At 41.4% G+C, this 20,482-nt stretch overlaps 1 protein-coding gene across 1 annotated transcript in view; it reads right to left on the reverse strand.

Moving 5' to 3' along the window:
• ITPRID1 (ITPR interacting domain containing 1) overlaps window positions 1-20,084 on the reverse strand; it is a 163,934-nt gene extending 143,850 nt beyond the window's left edge. Inside the window, exons 1-3 of the mRNA XM_006187759.2 lie at window positions 20,073-20,084; window positions 19,223-19,407; window positions 17,515-17,548 (exon numbers count right to left, since the gene is read on the reverse strand). Of these exons, the coding sequence (XP_006187821.2) occupies window positions 17,515-17,548; window positions 19,223-19,407; window positions 20,073-20,084 (231 nt within the window). The remainder of the gene's footprint in view (window positions 1-17,514; window positions 17,549-19,222; window positions 19,408-20,072) is intronic.
• Between the last annotated feature and the right edge of the window lie 398 nt (window positions 20,085-20,482).

Genomic DNA, 20,482 nt, shown 5'->3' on the forward strand with positions numbered 1-20,482 from the left:
TCTTTAGCATTCTTGCAGCACAGGTCAGCTTTCATTCTCCCGAGAGTCAATTTTTCTCACTTTGGAAGGACAGTTTTGCTAGATATAGGATTCTAGGTGATAGGGTAGGGGTTTTTGCTTGTTTGTTTGTTTTACTTTTAGCACTCTGAATATATTTGCCCACTGCCTTCTGACTTCCAAAGTTTCTGATAAGAAATCTGCTGATATTCTTATAAGAATCCCGTGTGTGATGAGTTGTTTTCTCCTGCTGCTTTCAAGATCCTCTCTCTCTCTGACTTTTGAAAATTTGATTGCACTGTGTCTCAGTGTGAGTCTCTTTGAGTTCATCTTACTTGGAGTTCACTGAGCTATTTGGATGTTTACATTCATGTATTTTATCAAATTTGGGAAGTTTTGAGCCATTATTTCTTCAAATATGCTCTCTTCCTCTTTGTCTCTCTCTTCTCCTACTTCTTACACTCCCACAGTGAGTATGTTTGTCTGCTTAATGGTGTCTCATAGGTACCTTAGGCTTTGTTCACTTTTTCTTAGTCTTTTTTATTTTTGTTCCTTAGATTTGATAATTTGCATTGCCCTCTCTTCAAGTTGACTGATTTCTTTCTTCTGCCTGCTTAAATCTAGTTTTGAAATCCCTGTAGTGAATTTTTTATTTTAGAATGTATTGTACTTTTTAGCTTCAGAATTTCATTTTGATTTCTTTTGAAGTTTTTTAATCTCTTTATTGATATTTCCATTTTGTTCATTCATAATTCTCTTGAATTTATCCACATCTTTCTTGGCTCATTGAATATCTTTAAGATAACTGCTTTAAAGTCTTTGTCTAGTAGATCTACCATCAGGTCATCTTCAAGACAACTTCGGCCGATTTTTTTTTCTCCTTTGAATGAGCTGTATTTTCCTGTTTCTTTCTATGCCTTGTGAAATTTTTGTTGAAAACTGGAAATTTGAATTTAATAATAAGATAACTTTGGAAATTAGATTCTTCCCCTTCTCCAGGATTTGCTGGGTTTTGTTACTGTATTTGTTTATTGTTTTTGTTTATTGTTGTAGGTTGTCTTAGTACCAAAGGTCAAGGAGTCACTTGAGGTGTAAACTTAAGGTCTTCTCAGGGTTTTTTTCTGAACCTGACCCTTTCCCTGGACATGTGTGGTCACTTCCTAATTTTCTAATATATGTCTTTGCTTTAAATTTCCTAGTCTTTAATGTCTGACTTCCAAAAGGGGAGATGAGAAAAAATTAAGGGGAGGGTGAAAGGGCACTGGCCTTTTAAATTCCCTAAAAGTAACTTTAGCCAGAGGGTGAAGGGCTCACAACAATGAGGAGAGCTGTGCTACTGCAACAACACAGGCCACCTATCTCTTGGCCTGCACCTCTGTGATCAAAAGAAGCAATCAGAAATTAGAGCACAGATCCTTGTTTTTCCTATCTCAGCTCCTGCAAACTATGTATAGGCTGCTCCAGGAACACATGCATAGCTGCCTGCCATGGAGGTGATGGTGTAGGGGGTGGGTAGCTACTGTGCTAGGAGCTGAAGTTGACTGAAATTAACTGCAATGTATCTACCAAGGCTTCCCCTGGAAGTTGCAATGCTTCAACAGACTCCAGAGTTCCAAGAGTTAGATCAGACAGATTCTGCCAGTGAAATTATTATCTAGGTGGAGAGACAGACTCTTAGTACTTCCCACTCTGCCATCTTCCCAGAATGGTTTCATCAGCTGGATAGCTTTTTAAGTTTTTATTTTAACTTTTGATGAAAGCTCATACACCAGCTTTTGAAAAGATAATAGAGGAGATAAGAAAATCTGCTAAAGAGGCAGAATAGTTCAGTGAAAAGAACAAGAAACAAAGAATCAAAAAGTAGATTTGCAGTCCTATTCATTTTATCCTCTAGAGCAGCACTATCCAAAAGAATTATAATGTGGGCCATATATGTAATTAAATTTTTAGCAGCCACATTAAAACAAAGTATAAAGACAGGTAAAATTAGCCTGAATAGATTTTATTTAATTCAATGTATGCAAACTATTATTTCAACATACAGTCAATATAAAACTTACTGATGAAAAATTTGCATTTTTAATAAGAAAATTTCTGAAATCTGATGTGTATTTTACATTTACAGCACCTCTTGATTTAGGTGTTAAATTTCCCTCAGAAGTAACTAATCTGTATTTAGAAAAAGTAGATTAACATAGCAAGTTACTCCAACATACTTAAAATTTTCCAATAACTGAACCAAACATCAGTTTTTAAATTTAAATTAATTAAAGTAAAATAAAATTTAATATTCAGGCTTTTTAGTCTCTTTAGCCACATTTCAAATCCCCAATAGTGATGTGTGGCTAATGTCAACCGGACAGGACAGTACAGATTTACAGCGTGACCTTGGAGAATTCAGTTACCATCTTGAAAATGAGATTTACCATGTGGATCATGAGATGATTGGACTAGTTTATCTCTTCTGTCACCTGCGGTTCTATCACTTAGTAATTCAAAATGACAAAAAACAAACCAACCTACCTCAGAATCACAGAACATCTCAGAATCTTCTTCTCACAACCTTGAACAGTTTTTGAGCTGGTTTCCACATCTATGAGTTTTAGGCATTTCTGAGGGTATTTCAAAACTTTAGTATGCTAATCATAAGTAGACACCACAAATTTGTTTTAATTAGCTACATTAACCTTGAAGTTATACTGTCAAATTCCTCAAACGCCTTTGCTTTTCTTGTTATATATTTAAATGTTTGCCCCCAAATTTTGGGAAATGTTCAAGGTGCCTGTGCCAGAATCAGTAAGGCCTGGGAACATAACACAACCCACTGCCAACTGCTTCCTCTATTGCTGTTCATCTGCTCAAGGATGATGCCTTTCCGTCTCCACAGGAGCTTGTTTTCTACTTCACCTACCTGTCCATGTGAGTTAGAGTTAACTTCTAATTTTCTATATTATCTAGGAAGCCAAGAAAGTCAGTTGAGAATGGCATGTATGTTGTTTTCATTTCACATAACTACACACAATATCTATATATGGATCATACTCTATAAATTTCAAAACTTTTCATATAAGTAACCTCACTTGAGCATTCCACATTCATGTCAATATGAATGAAAGGAAAAGAGGAGTTTAAAGTCATGCAGCTAATAAATGGAAACACCTGTATTACAAAAATAATTTTTAAAGTTTTAGTCGAGTGCTCTTCTAACACATCATTTTGAATCTCTCATATCAGGTTTCTGCTGGGGCTAAGGTGACACTAATTCCATTTAGTATATATAATCAACCCTCAGCTTAGGCACCATGTACTTAGGATGTTCTACAATTCAAAGAGCAGCCTTATAGAAAAGTAGGATATTATTCTGCTTTTTCAGATGTCAGACTTCTAGCAAGTGTCTTCAACTCTTTAGAGCACAGTTCTGAATTCAAAATCAAGAAAAAATAAGCCAAAAATTTCCATTACTTGCTACTGAGCAATAAGTGATTAATTGGGTTGTCAGTTGCCACTGTTTCCAAGGAGATGTTACGTGAAAGGTTCCACAATGCAAAACAACGGGGGATCATTTTCTAACTAAGATTCCAAATAGGAAGGTCACTCTTCCCTCCCAATGGATGCTTTCCCCACAAGGAGAAAAAAAAAAAAAAAAAGCATGGGAAGGAACAGGGCACAGAGGTACGATCAAGGACAGCAATTGCTTCTCGAGCACAAGGAACAGGAAGAAATGAGGTTCACTGAAGGTACTGGAGTGACCCCATGAGTGAGGAGACTTACTATTCAGCCCACGCTTTCAGCATTCCTACAAATATGTGATATGATGAATCAACATGAGAAACAAGAGCAACAATGTCATCTCATTGCCACAGTCACTTGAGGGAACATGGACTCAGAAAATCCAGGTTAACAAGATAGAAAGCTACAACTTCTCCCATCCATTTCAGGGCAAAGCAGCACACTAAATGTACATTAATTATAATTGCCTTGAAGCCAGAAAGGGATATTATGAAAATTAAATGATCATTACAGTAAAACTAACAATAGTAATGGTGACGACGATGATGATGATGATGATGACACCGATGATAGTGAAACGCTGATTTACTTTCTCTGTTTTGCTTACTTGCAGTTAGTGAACTAAGGCAGGCCTGAGAGAGAAGGCCTGGGGCAGGTCATTGCAAGTACTGTGGCCCAGACATCAAGACAAAGCCTTGCTCTTATTCTCCCATGGCTATCTGACTCATTGAGAGTTAGGAAAGAATAAAAAGTGGAAAAATGCTGTCAACTATAGAGGCTCAAGGCTCCTCTTGGCTCCATTCTGTCCCCTTCTGTCCCCATCACTAGGAGACCAAGGCAGAAATAGAAGCAAGGGCATTTTATTAGGTCACAGTTCTGGGGATACTCACTTGAATAAGCAAAAGAGATAAAGGTCTGTGATACGTGATTTCTAATAAGAAACACATATATTTATATTTATATGGTCTTAGCCCCATCCCCACTCCTTTCTGGCACAACTCCTAAACCACTTGGCATTTCCTACACATTCAGAACAAGAAGAGCATCTTTTGTTACAATATCTAGTTCTTTTGGCTTTTGTTTTTCAGCATGGGATGGTGCACTAATTTGGTCTATTTTGGTTGTTAGTGACACAAACTCAACTTGAATTAAGTAAGTATAAAGAAGAGTTCATTGCTTATGGAAGCAAATCACAGGTCTCAGGGCAAATAGCTCCAGATGCTCAGATGCCATCAAAATTTTGCTCCATGTCATCTCTGCCCCTTAACTTGACTCTCTTACAGAAGCTAAGGCTACACGTGGTAATTTGGCTCCCAGGCTCATGAGGTCCAGATTTCCTACTGGAAGAAAATTTCAGACTTCCCTTGATCCAATGAGAGCACCTTGGAAATGCTCTGATTGCAGCAGCTCAACCAGGTGTCTAGCCTTGGTCAGGTCACAATCTGGACAGGAAGAGGGGTCACGTGAAACCCAGCAATAACAATCATCGTCACACTGTAACTCTAGAGTAAGGAAATGAGCATTTAGCAGAAGAATTATTCTTGTGTCTGGGTTAAAGCAGGGAAAAACAGTCTTTTCCCTCCTCTTCCCTACCATGAGTTTCTTTCCTGAGTCTCCTTTACTTTCACACAGATCACTTCACTCTGACACTTCTAGTCACCAAATGTGTGGTGAGTTTTCCTGACCACAACAAGCAAGTCTCAGACACTAGTTGGGTGTCCTCCAATTTAACTCAATCCACAATATCTACAGGGAGAGAGTGTCAGACCTCACAGGTGAGGGCTCAGTTCCACAAGATTGCCTCGCCCCCTCACTTCAGATGCCAGTCACAGCTCGAGCTGTCACCTAAGCTTCTGACCACTGGCTACAGACTGAAGCTTCCAGCGATCCCCTCCTCAGGTTCAATTAACTAGAGTGGCTCACAGAACTCAGAGAAACACTTATTTACATTTACCAGTTTAGTAAAGGATATGATAAAGGATACAGATTGAACAGTTAGATGAAGAGATACACAGGGTGAGGTCTGGGAGTGTCCCAAGCATAGGAGCTTCTGTCCCTGTGGAGTTGGCATGTGTCACCCTCCTGGTGTGGATGTGTCTATCCATGTGAAAGCTCTCCAAACTCCGTATTTTGGGGATTTTATGGAGGCTTCGTCATATAGGCATGATAAATTATTAATTCCATTTCTAGCCCCTCTCTCCTCTCTGGAGGATGAGGGGTGGGGTTGAAAATGCCAAGTTTCTTACTGTGGCTTGGTCTTTCTGGTGACCATCCGCCAACCAGGAGCCCATCCAGAGTTGCCTCAATAGAATAAAAGATGCTCCTAGCACTCTTACCAGTTATGAGTTTATAAAGCTTTAAAGAGCCCTGAGTCAGGGATGAGGCCAAAGACAAATATTAGAACAAGAGATGCTCCTAGTGTTCTTATCACCTAGGGAATTACAAGGGTTTTAGAAGCTCTGTGCCAGGAACTGGGGGCAGAGATCATTATACATATTTTATATTATTTCCCACAAGGGTTCTCAACTAGGGATGGTTCTGCACCACCCCAATCTCAGGGGATATTTGCCAATATCTGGATACATTTTTTATCGTTAAACCTGATATGTGTGGAGAGTGCAACTGGCATCTAGTGTGTCAAGGTCAGCGATGCTGATAATCATCCTACAACATAGAGAAGAAGCCCCCACAACAAAGAAGTATCAGTCCAAAACGTCAATAGCATCGGGGTGGAGAAACCTTGTGCCAAAGGGTAAGGAGGTGGTGGGGACAATCTTGCACTTACCAGAAGGGACAGAAATGTTGGTCTGATTTGACAGTAGGAAGCCCCTACAAATGGTAAGATATGGAGGCTGAGATTTAAGCCTGGGGATAAAGGACAAGGGTCCGGGGGCCACTTGACCAGCTCCGATTCTCATGCAATACGTGCTCGAGTCTGGGCAGGAATCTTTTTCGTGGTCTAGCCTTGTTGGCAGGCACTTCATTCTTTCGAGGAGGCAAAGCCTCACATTATTAAAGGCTTTCTCTTAGCCTTGTTCCTGTACTTCAGCTCCCAGAGCCACATCAGACGGCTGGGTGTGCTGGGAGCAAGGTTACCCCTGCTTACACAGTCTGTCTGCCCACTGTCCTCTCGCACTCTCCATCACAAGGAACCGTGCACCTCACTGCATTAGCCCTACTCTGTGCCTTTGTGTAGGCTTGTCCCTCTTCCTCTGGCTGCTGTGCTACTCTTTACCCTTCAAGGCTTAGTTCATGGATCACTCCTCCAGGAAGCCTTCCATGAATCACACTTTCTCTCTCTCTCTCTCACACACACACACATACACACACCCAGGGGAGATGCCCCATACCTGTGCTCCTATGGCATTCTAGACTCACCACCACCAAAGCAAGCTCACACCCTACACCAAAGTGAGATTTTCGGTCTCATGTCTCCAAATTTGGGCAGTCTCCTTGAGCTGAGTGACTATTAGAGTCCTTCTGGATCTCCAGCACCTAGGACAGAGCCTACCATGGTGATTGCCACTTTACCTTCCCAAAGAGAAAATGATCTCTAAAGAAAATGATCCTTACTACCTCAAGATTGTGGACACTTTACAATAAATTGAAAAGGTCAGAGGTCAAAGTAGATCTTTAATCTATTTCTGTGCAGTAAAAATGAAAGAATCTCCTAGGAAAGAAAATCCCGAACAGCAACAGAGGGAAGGGGCAGGCCCTATCTTTGTCCTACCTAGATAGGCCTCACTCCAAAACGCCAGCCTGAAAACCTTTTTTTCCTGAGGATGTGTTAAGAGCTCTTGTTTTCAACCTGGCACTGACGCAGTTAAAGCTGCACCATTTGCTGTGTGAGGCTTTGATTCTGCTGACTTTATTTCAAGCAATCAAAAATATCTAATTTGCATTCACATTCACATCAGTGGCCCATATGTTAGCCCTGCTTAAAAGCTATAGGCTTGCATTCATTATGAAAGACTTGGCTCCCCTTCCTTATCTTTTCACTTGAAAATTATTGAGATACTGTCGCTACAAAGGGTTATATTTAGCGAAGACACAGCGTTTCCGTGCGCGTATGTGTCTCTGCCCATGTCTGTGTGTCTGAAAGGGATTTGATATTTGCATCTTCCTCCAAAATATCTGATAACTTTCAAAATGGGAAGAGGAAGAGCCATGTCTTTCTCTAGCCATTTCATATGTGACAGCGCTGCCTCCTACCTAAGGCATCATTAAAATACGGCGTTGCAATATGTCAGTGCACATGACTCGAGACCACACACTGAGCCCCGATGAGCAGGCCCCTCTGGAGAGCTGCAGTGAGAAATTCTGTGTCTTGAGAAGAAGCCCAACCAGGGTTTGCTCCTGGGATTCAATCACGTCTCAATTAGATTCCACTCACCAGTGGGAAGGTCTCATCTGTGTCTTCTTTTACTTATCAAAAATTTAGAGTCCCTACTATGTGATAAGCACTCTTCTATGTAAAGTCACAGAGAGCTGTAATGAAGGATTTCTGCTATCAAGTAGCTTACAGGGAGCAAGGACAGAGGAGAGTCAGGAGAGTCTGTTGGAAAAATGCTAGAGTCCTGGATGTGCAAAGTGCTCAGGCTGCACTCCAAGGAGATGATGGGTTCTTCCAGGAGAGTCCGAGCAGCAGGCAGGGTGAAGGGGGGAAGAGGTGGTGGTCCCCGAGTTGGGAATATTTGATCTGTATATTCATGAAGGAACTAATGGTTGTGGAAAAGCAGAGAAAGGACAGAACAGCAGGAGCAAGAGTAGAGCGTGAGTTTGGAAAGCACCTTTGCTCCCTTCCCTGGCAGATTCTGATGCCATGAGCACCCCACCCTTAGTGGGGTTTAGATAAAAGACATAATGGCGAGGGTGTGTACAACCAATTACAATAGTTTCTCATTCTCTAGAAAGACATATAAGCAAATGGCAAAGTGGTTGCCTAATGGGAAGAAAATCAGGGAACTGCAGAAGTCAGGAGAAGCCTTTATCTTTTTGACTTGCTTGCATTTTTCCCCTGTTCTTTGTAGGCATTGTTATTTAAAGAAAAATATTTCAAAAGTTTCATTATTAGAGAAGCTAATCAAAGATGTATCGTGACATCAAGTTAAAAAGATCAAATAAAGTGAAGGGATTCAATAGCATGTATGTATATGCAATATTTTAATTATTGGTAGCAACAACTCCCTCCCAGCAGCACTGGACTGATGGAGAACAATCTCCCTCTCCCCCTGTCCCAAGAGTTGGAACACTTGGCTGAGAAGCCCAGGGCTCTGCTCTGGCTAAAGTAAAGAGCAAGAAATGCCAGTCAATTAGCCAGGTATGTTCAGACTGACTAAGAATCCTGGCTTTAACATTTACAGTACGAACTTGGGTAAGTTTCTTAGCTTCTTCCTGCCTCAATTTCCTCATCTGTAAAATGGGGATGACAGTATTATCTCATAGGATTGCTGTATGAAGCAAGTGGGATTAGTGGTAGTAATAGTGGTGGTGGTAGAGGTAGTAGTAGTACTAACTGGGGAAAACAGCCCTGGGCTATTTGCATTGGAATGGGCACCAAGACTGAATAAGCAACTAGGCATGGGAAGTGACCTCTATATGGACTTGGGATGGGCATAAGATCTGGGTGGCCTGGTTCAGAATGATGATGTGTATGAATTACATATGCCCTTTTTACATCTGAATAGACTCACAAATGGGAGTTGCAGTGATAGAAGAGCAACTTCATCTCACATTTTACAGATGCATCAGAGGAGTTAAGAGGACATAGAGAGCAGAGGGTAAAGCAGACGCCCAGAGAAAATCAGACAGAGTGAGTGCAAACTTGCAGCCTAGGCTCCTGTCCACTTTCCAGTTCTCAGTTCCAGTCCCCAGGAGTTCTGGCTGTACTCTGGTTTCCACCCTTTGATTTCAGTAAGCATCCTCTGTGTGACTTTATAATAAATGTCCCCATTTTGAAGCTAGATTGAGGGACTCTCTGCTCTAGTTATACAAAAAAGTTCAAAATACAAATTAGTTGTAGGCATGTCACACTCCACCTCTTAAACTGTAGATGGCAAATAACTTTAAGTAAAGGGCTGAATCACCTTTTTTACTTGTAAAATATTTTAAACATATTAAAAATAGAAATAATTAATGTAAACCTGAGAACACAATAATTAGTTTCAATAACTGTTGGATTAAATAGTTTTGCCATGTTTGTCTTATAATGTTTTTAAAGAAATAAAGCATTCCAGTACAGATGAAATCTCTTGGATACTCATCCTCAATTCTATTCTCCATCCTTCTCAAAAACAGCCACTATATTGAATTTGGGATTGATCATTCACATACCATACATATGATATTTATATGTATTTACGTATATAAGTACGCTAAAATTTATAAAATGATACCATTCTGCTACTTCAATATATTACATTTTTTAAGTTATACATGTAGATATATGACTCAATTCCATTGTATGACTAAATCATAATTTGTCTGCTCTGTTGATCATTTGGGTTCTTCTGAGATATTTTTGCTACTATAGTCAATGCTTCAGTGAACATTCTTGCACATAGACACACTGAAACTTTGTCTAGTATAATTGCTTAAAGGTGGATATTGAGTCCTACCATCCATGAAAATAGTATACATTTTTTTTAAAGATCTTTATGTCCTTCAGAAGTATTTTTTCACTTTTGTACGAATTTTTCACATTGTGGCAGTACATGAATAGTTTACTGAAAATAATTCAAACCACTCTCCTTTCTTGCTTTTCTGTGTCTTGGAGGAAACCAAAAATACTTGGCTACCTAGACTTTCTTATCTAAGAATAACCAAAAGACATAGTTCCGGTCCTTGAGATGAGAAGCCTCTTTAGAAGTGTCAAGATTTCAGATTCTAACTACCATATATAAAATAAATAAACAACAAGTTTCTTCTGTATAGCACAGGGAAATAATATTCAGTATCTTATAGCAACCTATAATAAAAAATAATATGAAAATAAATATATACATATATGTATGACTGAAACATTATTATGCTGTACACCAGAAACTGACACAGCATTGTAAACTGACTATACTACAATAGAAAAAGAAGTGTTGAAAACAGGAATGACAGATCTGACTTAAATTTTTAAAGGGTTATTCTAGATGCTATGCTGAGGGTAGACTCTATGGTAGGGGACAAGGCGTAGAACAACAGAATACTTCAGAGGCTTTAGCGGTAACCAGAGCACAGCTATTGGTAGTATGGACCAGGGTGGTAGTAATATAGGTGGTGAGAAGTAGACAGATACATCTCAATATATTTTGAAGGTAGACCTGATAGGATTGGTTTATTGGCTTGTTGGATAATGGGTGTGAACATATTAAAGGAGACGGTGACAGACACCAAGGTTTATGTCTTGAGTGAATGGAAGGAGGGAGTCATCAGGGATCAGCAAACTTTTTGTGTAAAGGTCAAGACAGTAACTATTCTAGGCTTTGTGTAATGCCAACTCATGGAGCTGAGCTGGATAGAGAAAGCAGGGAGCCCAAGGGAGCTAACATGAGCGGGCTCAGAGCAGTCCAGTGTAAGGTTCAGTCTGGGAGGTTGATCTGCTGCTACAGCAGCTGCTGCAGCCTTGGTTTCTTTCCTACAGCTTCAGGCAATGATGTCCTGAGTCCTTGAGAGAACAACTTTGGAGATGAGGCTTGTGTGAGATGACAGGAAGACTCCTTGTAATAGAGGGATGGGATAGAGTAGGGAAAAAAGTGAGAGGACTGATATAGTGCCAGACTGACAGGAGTTTTAGAAACCAGGCAGAGGGTGTTAGACATGAAATATGATCAGAGAGTTGGAGCCTGAAAAGTTTTTTGTTGAGGTGAAGATAGGATTTAAGAAAGTTTTGTTGCCGTTTATAGGCTTGGAAGAGACAAGTGATAAAAGAAAGTTGGGAGTCTCTTGAATAAATTCAGGTGCAATGTGATGAAGGTTGGCAAGGGACATGAGGAAAAATGGCGATTTTAAGAAAGATTTCAAAGGACAACCATTCAGACCCTGTATACCCTCAGCGGATAGAAGAAGATAAGACAAAAATAATACCAAGATTTTATGCATAGCTGACTGAAAAATATGTAGTTTCTTTCTCAAAAGAGACAAGGAGTAGAGAAGGGAAGAGGTACTAATTTGAGACACAAGTTTTCGTTTTTGCCAGTCGAGTTTGAGATGGCCATGATAAATTCAAATAGCAATGTCTGTCAGGCTGAAAGTTAGAACTGAGCTTGAGAAATGTGTAGTGATTTACTGATAAATGTCTAACAGTTGGCTCTCCAGGAATAAAAGCCCTCTAATTTATCGTATTTGTCAATTTCTGTGGTGTAAATGCTCCCGCCACGGCTGAATTTAAGCTACAAATTTGACATTACTGAATGCAGGTTGGAAAGAGCTGCTAGTGAGGACTAGTGGGAGCTGATCTCAGCATGCCACTGGAAGGTAGCAGGGGTAGAGACTAGAAAATCAAACGGAAAAAATAGAACTAGGTGAACTCAGAAATCTTGGGTTGAGTCCCTCATTTTACAAAGATTAAACTGAGACTAGAAAGAGAACACAGAGGAGATCTGAACTCTCAAAGTACTGGAATGATGATTTAGAGGTAGAAGAGCAAAGTATAAAGGGTGTGGTCTTTAAGTATACAGACATATCATGGTGCTATTACAAACACCCCATTTGAAGATTAAGAAAATTATGACACCTACAGTAAGAGAAATATAATTCCCAATGATTATCAGTAGACAGAAAAAGAATAATGCTCATGGGGTTGGTCGCAATTTCCTATCCTAAATCCTGATTTGCCTATTGTCCATTTTCTTTAGCTACCAGCACAAACTACTTTAGGTGCTAAGGCTCTAAGTTTGCATGCATATTCAATTTGATCTATTCCTATAATAAATCAAAAGAAGGAAATGATCCTTGAGGGTATTTACCAAGAGAAGGCTACAAACCCACCACCTCTCAGAGTCCACTGAGAGCACTGGAACATCCAGAAGCATGGTGAGAACTCATCTAATGTCTCTGGGGTGGTGGGGGTAGGTCATCTTCTTACTTCCTCACCATGACTCATAAAACCTTACTTTTAAGAAGACTGTCCTAGGAACACCATTATCACACATACTACTTCATATGGAATAGCTTATCTGCTGAGAGAAGTAAGGGTCTCATCAAATGCTCAAGTTCAAGGAAAGTTCAATAAATATTCTTCTTTCGATAACTTGAGCTTCAATGATATGACAAGTTCTCAACAGTCTAAATGCTTTGAGTATGCCCAGATGTGGTCTTAGGGAAATATAGGCTGTTTCAAATTCATGGTATGCTGCAGAATTTTCTTTAAAAAGTCTCACTGAAATGTTGCTTCAGCCTCCCTTCTTATCCTACAGTTTTTTAGTCAACTGAGATCCTGTGGGAACTTAATTTTATGAAGGGGAAAGGATCCTCTTATGTAGAAATATTCTACAGATTTCTTTCAATTTTGTGGAAATGAAGAAAATCATGTTTCTCTTGAAGACTTTGATGCAGGTGAGATCAGACCCTGTAGTCCACTGATAGATCTCAGAAGCCAATATTGATATTGCCTTTGGAAAGTTAGATGGCCATTTAAAATTTTTAAACACACAAAGACCACATGGTTCACTACAGCCACTTTGATCTTGCTGAGAAAATGGTCATAGGGAAACATTTGCTGTCTTGCATACAAATACTTATGAGTGCAGATCAGATCTCTGTAACCCACCTGTAACTCACTCATTCTTCCTACTGAGTGACTTCCACAATTGCTCAGTCAGCAGAATCAACTTATTAGTGAAGGCTATTATTTCACTTTATGTAATCCAAATTAAAGTAGCCCTTTGGCTGTGGGCTTAAGACTAATTTCATCACACACAAAATACACACGCACACACGCATGCACACACACAAACACATACGTCTACAAAAGTTTTAAAGGGTAATATAACTCTTTTCTAAAGGTTTTCTTAGAATTAGGTAGTATATTGAGGGAGGAATTGTATTATATTTGATATATCCAAATTTTATAAAAAACCTTCTTAACTGCATGGCAAATTTCCCAGCCTCCTTTCTTTCTTAAACTTCCACTGCTCACTCTTTCTCCTCTCCTCTCTCCCATGCTGGTCCTCTGTTCTCCTTTCTGTTTATTTTCCTCTCTGCCTGCTATGGTTGGAATGTTTGTGTCCCCCCCCCCCCCCCAGACAATTCACACATTTAAATCCTAGTGCCCAACATGATGGTGTTAGGGGGTGGGAATCACCTTTGGAAGGTGATGGCTATGAGTGTGGAGCCCTCATTAATAGGATTAGTGCTCTTATAAATGAGATCCCACAGGTCTCCCCTGCCCCATCCACGTGTGAAGACACAGCATGAAGTCTACAACCCAAAAGAGAGCCCTCACCAGACCATGCTGGCACCCTGATCTTGGACTTTCAGCCTCCAGAACTGTGAAAAACAAATTTCTGTTGTTTATAAGCCACCCAGTCTGTGGTATTTTGTTATAGCAGCCCAAATGGACTAAGACAGTGACCATCTTTTTTGTTAAGGAAAGCAATCTGGTCCTTCGTTAAATCCTCCAAAATCTTCTTCATATAAAGCCCATGTGAGAGAAAATGTGGTAAATATTTTTACTTTAATTTTTTGTCCTGTTGGAAAAATACTTTGTCATGATTGTTGTGTAAATAGTTTGCTCTTATACCAAATCACTGATGTAACCTGAGAGTTGTGACTGCTGCTGCTGCTCCCTCTCCTCCTTACTTCTTCTTTCCCACAGAATGTGTCCCCCATGTTCCTCAGAGAGGGAGGAGATTAGAATCACTGTTATCTGTGGGCTCTGGTCTACAGGCCAGTCAGATGTCTACACTGAGGACAGACAGCCCTGATTTCACTGAAGAACAGGGATTCCCTTTCTCAACTTGTTCCTAATACCACCCACTCCCTTTTCTCCAAGTGAAAACAGACTACACTAGCGTTCTCTCCCACAGTTGGTCATGACCCACTATAGATCATGAAATCATGTTAGTAGGTCACCCTGGTATTTTTTAAAAAATGAAGTATGATAGAAAATGATAAAATATCAGAGTGTGTTAGATAGGTGGGGTGAGTAGAGTTTTATGAAATATTCAGTTATAATTAATGTGAAACATATTTCTTACTGAGAATTACAAGTCAAAAAAGTTTGAAATTTTGAAACTCACTATTTTAAGTAATGTTTTATTTGAAAGTTCAAAGACTGTTCCCAACTCTGTACAGTAGACTAGGATGGGGAAATTAGGCATGACCCTGCTCTGGTTTCTGTGTGCCCGATACCAAAACAAAGCTTCCCCTAGGATCTTTGTGGCAGAGGCTCTCAAATATTCTCTCCCCAGGCTTTCAGAGAGTGTTCCACTTGGAGTTTCCTCATTGCCAAACATTCTCTTCTGCATTACACAGCCTTCCCCCTTTAAACTCTGCCCCAGGTAGAGTCTGGTTCTGCCTCCAATTCTGTTAAAGGAGGACTCATCATTCCTATCTACAGAACCCATTAAAGCTCAACCACCATTAAAATCTTCAAGGAGATCACACATTTAATAGGCTCAGGTGCTGAATATCTGCTTCTCAAGGGTTGATGAGCTTGGTGTCCCTGATGGTGTGTGCATGTGTTTGCCTGGAGGGAGAAAATTCTCCCCTAGGCAGTGCTTTTCAGACTTTAATGGAGATGTTGTTACACTGCAGATTTCAATTCTATGTGTCTAGGGTGGGCCTACACATTTCTATCAAGCTCCCAGGTGATGTCAACGTCACTAGTCTTTGGACCAGGTTTGAGTAGCAAGGCATGGAGTACTCAAAATCAAACATATTTGGCCGCATGTGGAATTAACTCCCCACTAATACCCACTTCTCTAGTGTACGGAAGAGGTTCACATTCCTTAAATTAACATAGCTTTGCTTCTTTCTTGAGGACTAATACCTTGACTATGCTAAGAAGACACAGACATCCTCTCAATTCTGAGTCATCCCTCACAGGACTAGTACATCTCTAAGAATTTAAAAATGAAAAGTACTGTGCCCAGGCTGCTTCTTCCTACTCCCGAGGGATGGACGCTGAGAAGTCTGGGTTTGCCATGCCACGTTTATGACTGCTGCTCCAATTAGTAGGAGTAGGTTAAAGTGTCTTATTAGATTGTTTCTTACATCATTGTTTACAACATGAACTCACACACTCAAGCAAACACTTGGAAAACTATATGTCTTTCAATTATTGTCAGCCAGGTTGTAAGCTGAGAACAGTTGTGAATGCCTGTGCCTGAGAAAACTTATTATTACTGGTAGCATAATCAAACAACTTCGATTCTTGGACCTTTCAGTCAACAGAGTATCACCAGCAAAGCCCACTAACAATTTCCAGGGAGTAAAAATAGAATCTAGGAACAAAATAAAGTCTAACCCTTTTTTCCTTTGCGCTTGGTCTAGTTTCACTTGCTCAGAGGGTGCCCTTGCCATCTTGAATTGTGTCAGGTGCAGCCATTTCTCACAAGGAACTCTGGTCTGAAGTGCCGGGTACAAGGCTTCTGCATGTGGCCAGATTGCAGTGCCTCCTTTTCAAACGAAAGGAGGAAAGAGAAGACAGTCCATGCCTCAGATAGCTGTGCCACCCCCTCATGGACCAAGTTGGTCAGCCACTCATGCGGCTAAGCTGCTCTGGCCTGGAGGCCGATCCGTCTAACTTCCTGTGGGATATTCTGACTGAGGAGGGACTAACTATCTCAAATACGGGCCATTATAAATTCAAGGGGGACCTCTAGTTACATCAGAGTTCATGCCATGCGGACGATTCCTGTTTTAGTCTTTTGAGGAATCCATTAACAGTTTGGTGCTAGTTCCCCAAATTCCTGAACCACAAATCTTATTTGGGTCAAATCTTACGGCATTTGAGTGCCAACAAATCACTCCAACTGTCTCCCTCAGTAGTTGGAAACAACTCCGAAACAAAATCTGAAGTCTGGGGAACCACACATCTACCATACTGAAGGACAGCCCGTCAGGGTGTACCCTGCAGAACTGGACGTTTTTCAGGTATCACCTCCTGACCCCAAAACATTTAATTTTCCTACATAATAAAGCCTGGCCCGTATACCCTCTGGGAGATGGGGAATGCTGACCTAGCAATGGGTCTCTAAATTGCAAATCATTTTACAATTGGACCTGCTATGCCAGAGACAAAAGAAGTGGGATGAAATTCCCTATGTCCAGTTTTTTATAACCTTGTATCAGACACAAAGGCCTTCAAAAGGGATGCAAGCTCTCCCTCCCTGAGGTAAGACCAGTCCTCGACCCTCCCCCTGAGGACTCCCTTGATCCCTTTCCTAACCCTCCTCCTGCTGCTCGCTCCCTACCCCCTTCCTTCATATGTCCAGATTTGGGCCACAGGCCTGAGAAGCCCCCTCCACGCCAGCCCTCTTCCCCAGAACCCAGTCCAGCATTTTAACCCTGCCAGCCTGCTACCCACAGAAAAGGGGCCCCTGGAGATAGAAATGTATTCCAGTCACTCCAATCTAGGAGAGAGGGAAAAAGGCTGATGGTGTATGCAGCAACCTCCCAGACCCAATCAGAGAAACAAAAAGCCTACCCCCAAGGGCCTTCTGTCCAAAAGCCAGAGCTAACAGACCTCAAGCAAGCCTTATAGCTCGAGACAGGGATGACCTTACATGTTTAAACAGACTCCCAATGTGCATACGCTATGCTACATGCGCTCGGGCTATTTGGAAGGAAAGAGGTATGCTTAATGCAAGGAATAAGCAGGTGCAATATGGCTTGAACATAATGAAGCTCTTAGAAGCTGTACAGCTTCAAAAAATGTGGCAGTTATTCACTGTAAGGGTCATCAAAAGGAATAAAAGGAATATACAGAAGTAATAAAAGCAAACAACAAGGCGGTTGCAACTGCCAAAAGGGCGGCCCCAGAACCAGTAACTTGGCAATTTCCCCTCATACCTCAAAGGCCAGATCCATCAAATCATTCCCCAATCTACACAAAAGAGTAATTAGACAAAGCTGGAAAAACAGAGCTCTAGGAGGCCATGGGTGGCTAGTTAATAAACACAGGCAATACTTCTTTCCCCAAACTGTACCTTGTCAAGCCATCAGGGAGGCTCATCAAAGAACTCACTGTGGGAGGGAAGCCCTATGTAATTGTTTAGTTGAGGTCATGGTAACTTCTGGTATGAAAAGTATAGTCAGTTGAATAGTTCATATATGCTCCACCTGCACAATGAACAACTCCGACTCCAGACCCCCCAGAGGCCCCCGGATAAGGCCCATTCAGACCAGAGGGACATATTGTGGAGAAGATTGGCAGACTGATTAAACTGTCATGTAGAGCAAGAGTTCTGGGCAATTTTAGGTATCTTTTTGTGCTAGCAGACACACTTTCTGGGTGGAGAGCAGCATTCTCCACTAGAAATGAAACATCAGCTGAAGTGGCTAAGGCAGTACTAAAATAAATAATCCTCAGGCTTGAGCTCCCAGGATCTCCACAAGGTGGTAACAGTCCAGCATTTGTGTCTCAGGTGATAAAGAGGATAACGAGTGCCCTGGGCAATAAATGGACCTTGCACTCAGCCTGGAGACCCTGATCACTGGGGAAAGCAGAGAGCCAACCTTAGCCAAGCCTTGTCAGGAAACTCAAGAAAATTGGATTAAGTTGCTTCCAATTGCCCTGCTCCTCCTAGTTAGCTCCAAGGGATAAGTTAAAGTTAAGTACATTTGAACTCATGTATGCTAGACCCATTCTCCAAGCCCAAGAGAAGAGGTACCTCAACCCCCTTGAAATTGAGCAATTCAAGTGTGCCCTCCAGGTAGGAGAAACCACGAAAGTCTTAGGGAATACGGTGATCAGGTGCTGACCTGATTTGGGTGAACCTAAAAACCTGGAAAGCCAGCAGCTGGCAAGATGAGTTCACTCGTAAGTGGAACGCACCCTACTTGGTGATCCTAACCTTCTGTTCCACCCTGAAGTTGCAGGGATCGCTCCGTGGGGACATCACATTCAAGTGAAGAGGGCCCCCGATCCCCAAACTCTGGAGAGATAACCTGGGGTGACGGCCCCCTTAGCTACTCATGTTAACCTCTCTCTGAGCTGAAGCTTCGCTTCTAAAAATCACCCAACGTGTGATCAGGCCATGGCACTGAGCCTCGACATCAGAGCACACTTCTGTCTCCAAGCAAACCTAGATACCTTCATTTTTAGGGAAATTTGACACATAAGCATTACTCCTTTGCTAGTATTTGGGCCATATACCTTAAATTGTCTGATGTCCTTTGTCTCCTAAAGGTTAGACAAATGGTGGTCGCTCAGGGATGTGAACAGTCAGGGTGAAGGCCTGGGGACAACCAAACACATCTAAAGGCAGCCGGAGAGTTCAGCTTCTCTGCCCGGGATTATGACAACACACAGGAAGCAGTTACAGAAGGTGGACCTGCACCCCTCAGCACCCCTCATGAATGAAGAGCAGGACAAAAGACAGATTTGTGGCTGGCAAAGCCCATAAACAATTCCCGGGAAACAAAAATAGAATCTGGGTAATAAAATGAATTCTGACCTTTTGTTTTTTCTTTTCTTTGTGCTTCATCTGGTTTCACTTGCTCAAAGGGTGCCACCTGCAGAGACCTTGTACTAACACGTCAGGTTAGAGTTTCCAACGCAGAACCGCTGCGCCGACCCTTCAGCTCGCGACACTGTGCCGAAGCACCGAGCGCGACACTCAGTTCAAGATGGCGGTGGTGGCGGGCCGTGTGCAGGGACCCTCCGCCCAGCACTGCGATCCGGGCACCGGAGCGGCGCAGCTGGGCAGCCCCGCGAGAACTCCTCTCCACCCAACGGGATCCCTAGAAAACAGCCCCGCCCATGGCGTGGCAAGGAGAGCGTGTGCTGTAGAGCGTGAGCTTGCACCTCTTCATTTTCCCATCAAAGAATAAAGCTTTCCTTCGCTTCTGAGCTAAACTCGATCTTGTGCTATTGGCTCGACAAAACCAGACAGGAGGACCCTGGTTAGGGCCTGACTGGAAAGGATCAGTAACAAAAGCATTTGAGGGAGAACACCGAGTTCAAGTAGTTGCCTGAAAACCACCAGCTGACACATTTTCTGGTAAGACCAAGAAACTTGCAATGTCATAATTTGCAGAACGGATATCAGTAGCTTAGAAAGAAAAAGACCAGAACCAAAAAGTGGCTCTTTCAAAGAAATACACACCACCAGCATTCTCGATGATATAGAAGACAATGCTGACGGGCGTCAACAACACTGAGCTGAAAACTGACTCAGAAGTTTCCGCCTCTGCAGTTTTATTTTAGTTTGCTTGAATTTTCCTGTGGTGTATACCAAAAAGAAAAATACATGATTTTTAAAAATCTATGTTCAAATACATCTAAAAGAGCTACCAAAGTATATAAAATAAAAATTCCAATTGAGTAAAAAAGAGTATTTTATCATAGTTTATTAAGTAGTTTTTGTTTTCTCTTAGTGGTACATAAAACAAGGTTCATCTTTTACCTCCAACGGCATCTCAAATTGATGAAACATGGAATTACATTTCCTCACTTGTGACATGTCCAAGGTCACAAAATATGACTAACCCAGAACCATAATCCAGGTTTCCTAATTCTTAGCTTACCCCGTCTCCTTATAATATGCTGTGCTAAGCCACCAAGCCCTTGGAGGAAGGCTCTGTCTTTCATCAGAATCCAGCAGAATGTCTGGCATGTAACGTCGTTCAATTAGCATTTGTGTTTTGAAAAAAGGAATGGATGAATGACACTATGGACATTCAAGCATTCATAGTGACTTTTTTTTTTTTTTTTTTGCTTTATGAGAAGTGATGACCAGGAAGTACTAAACTCAATTTCAGAAATAAGCTAACATCTCCCTTCATTTGCAAAAATGGAATGATTCCAAAATGTAGG

This window comes from Camelus ferus, chromosome 7 (genome assembly GCF_009834535.1).
Source record: "Camelus ferus isolate YT-003-E chromosome 7, BCGSAC_Cfer_1.0, whole genome shotgun sequence".
NCBI classification, from domain to species: Eukaryota; Metazoa; Chordata; class Mammalia; order Artiodactyla; family Camelidae; genus Camelus; species Camelus ferus.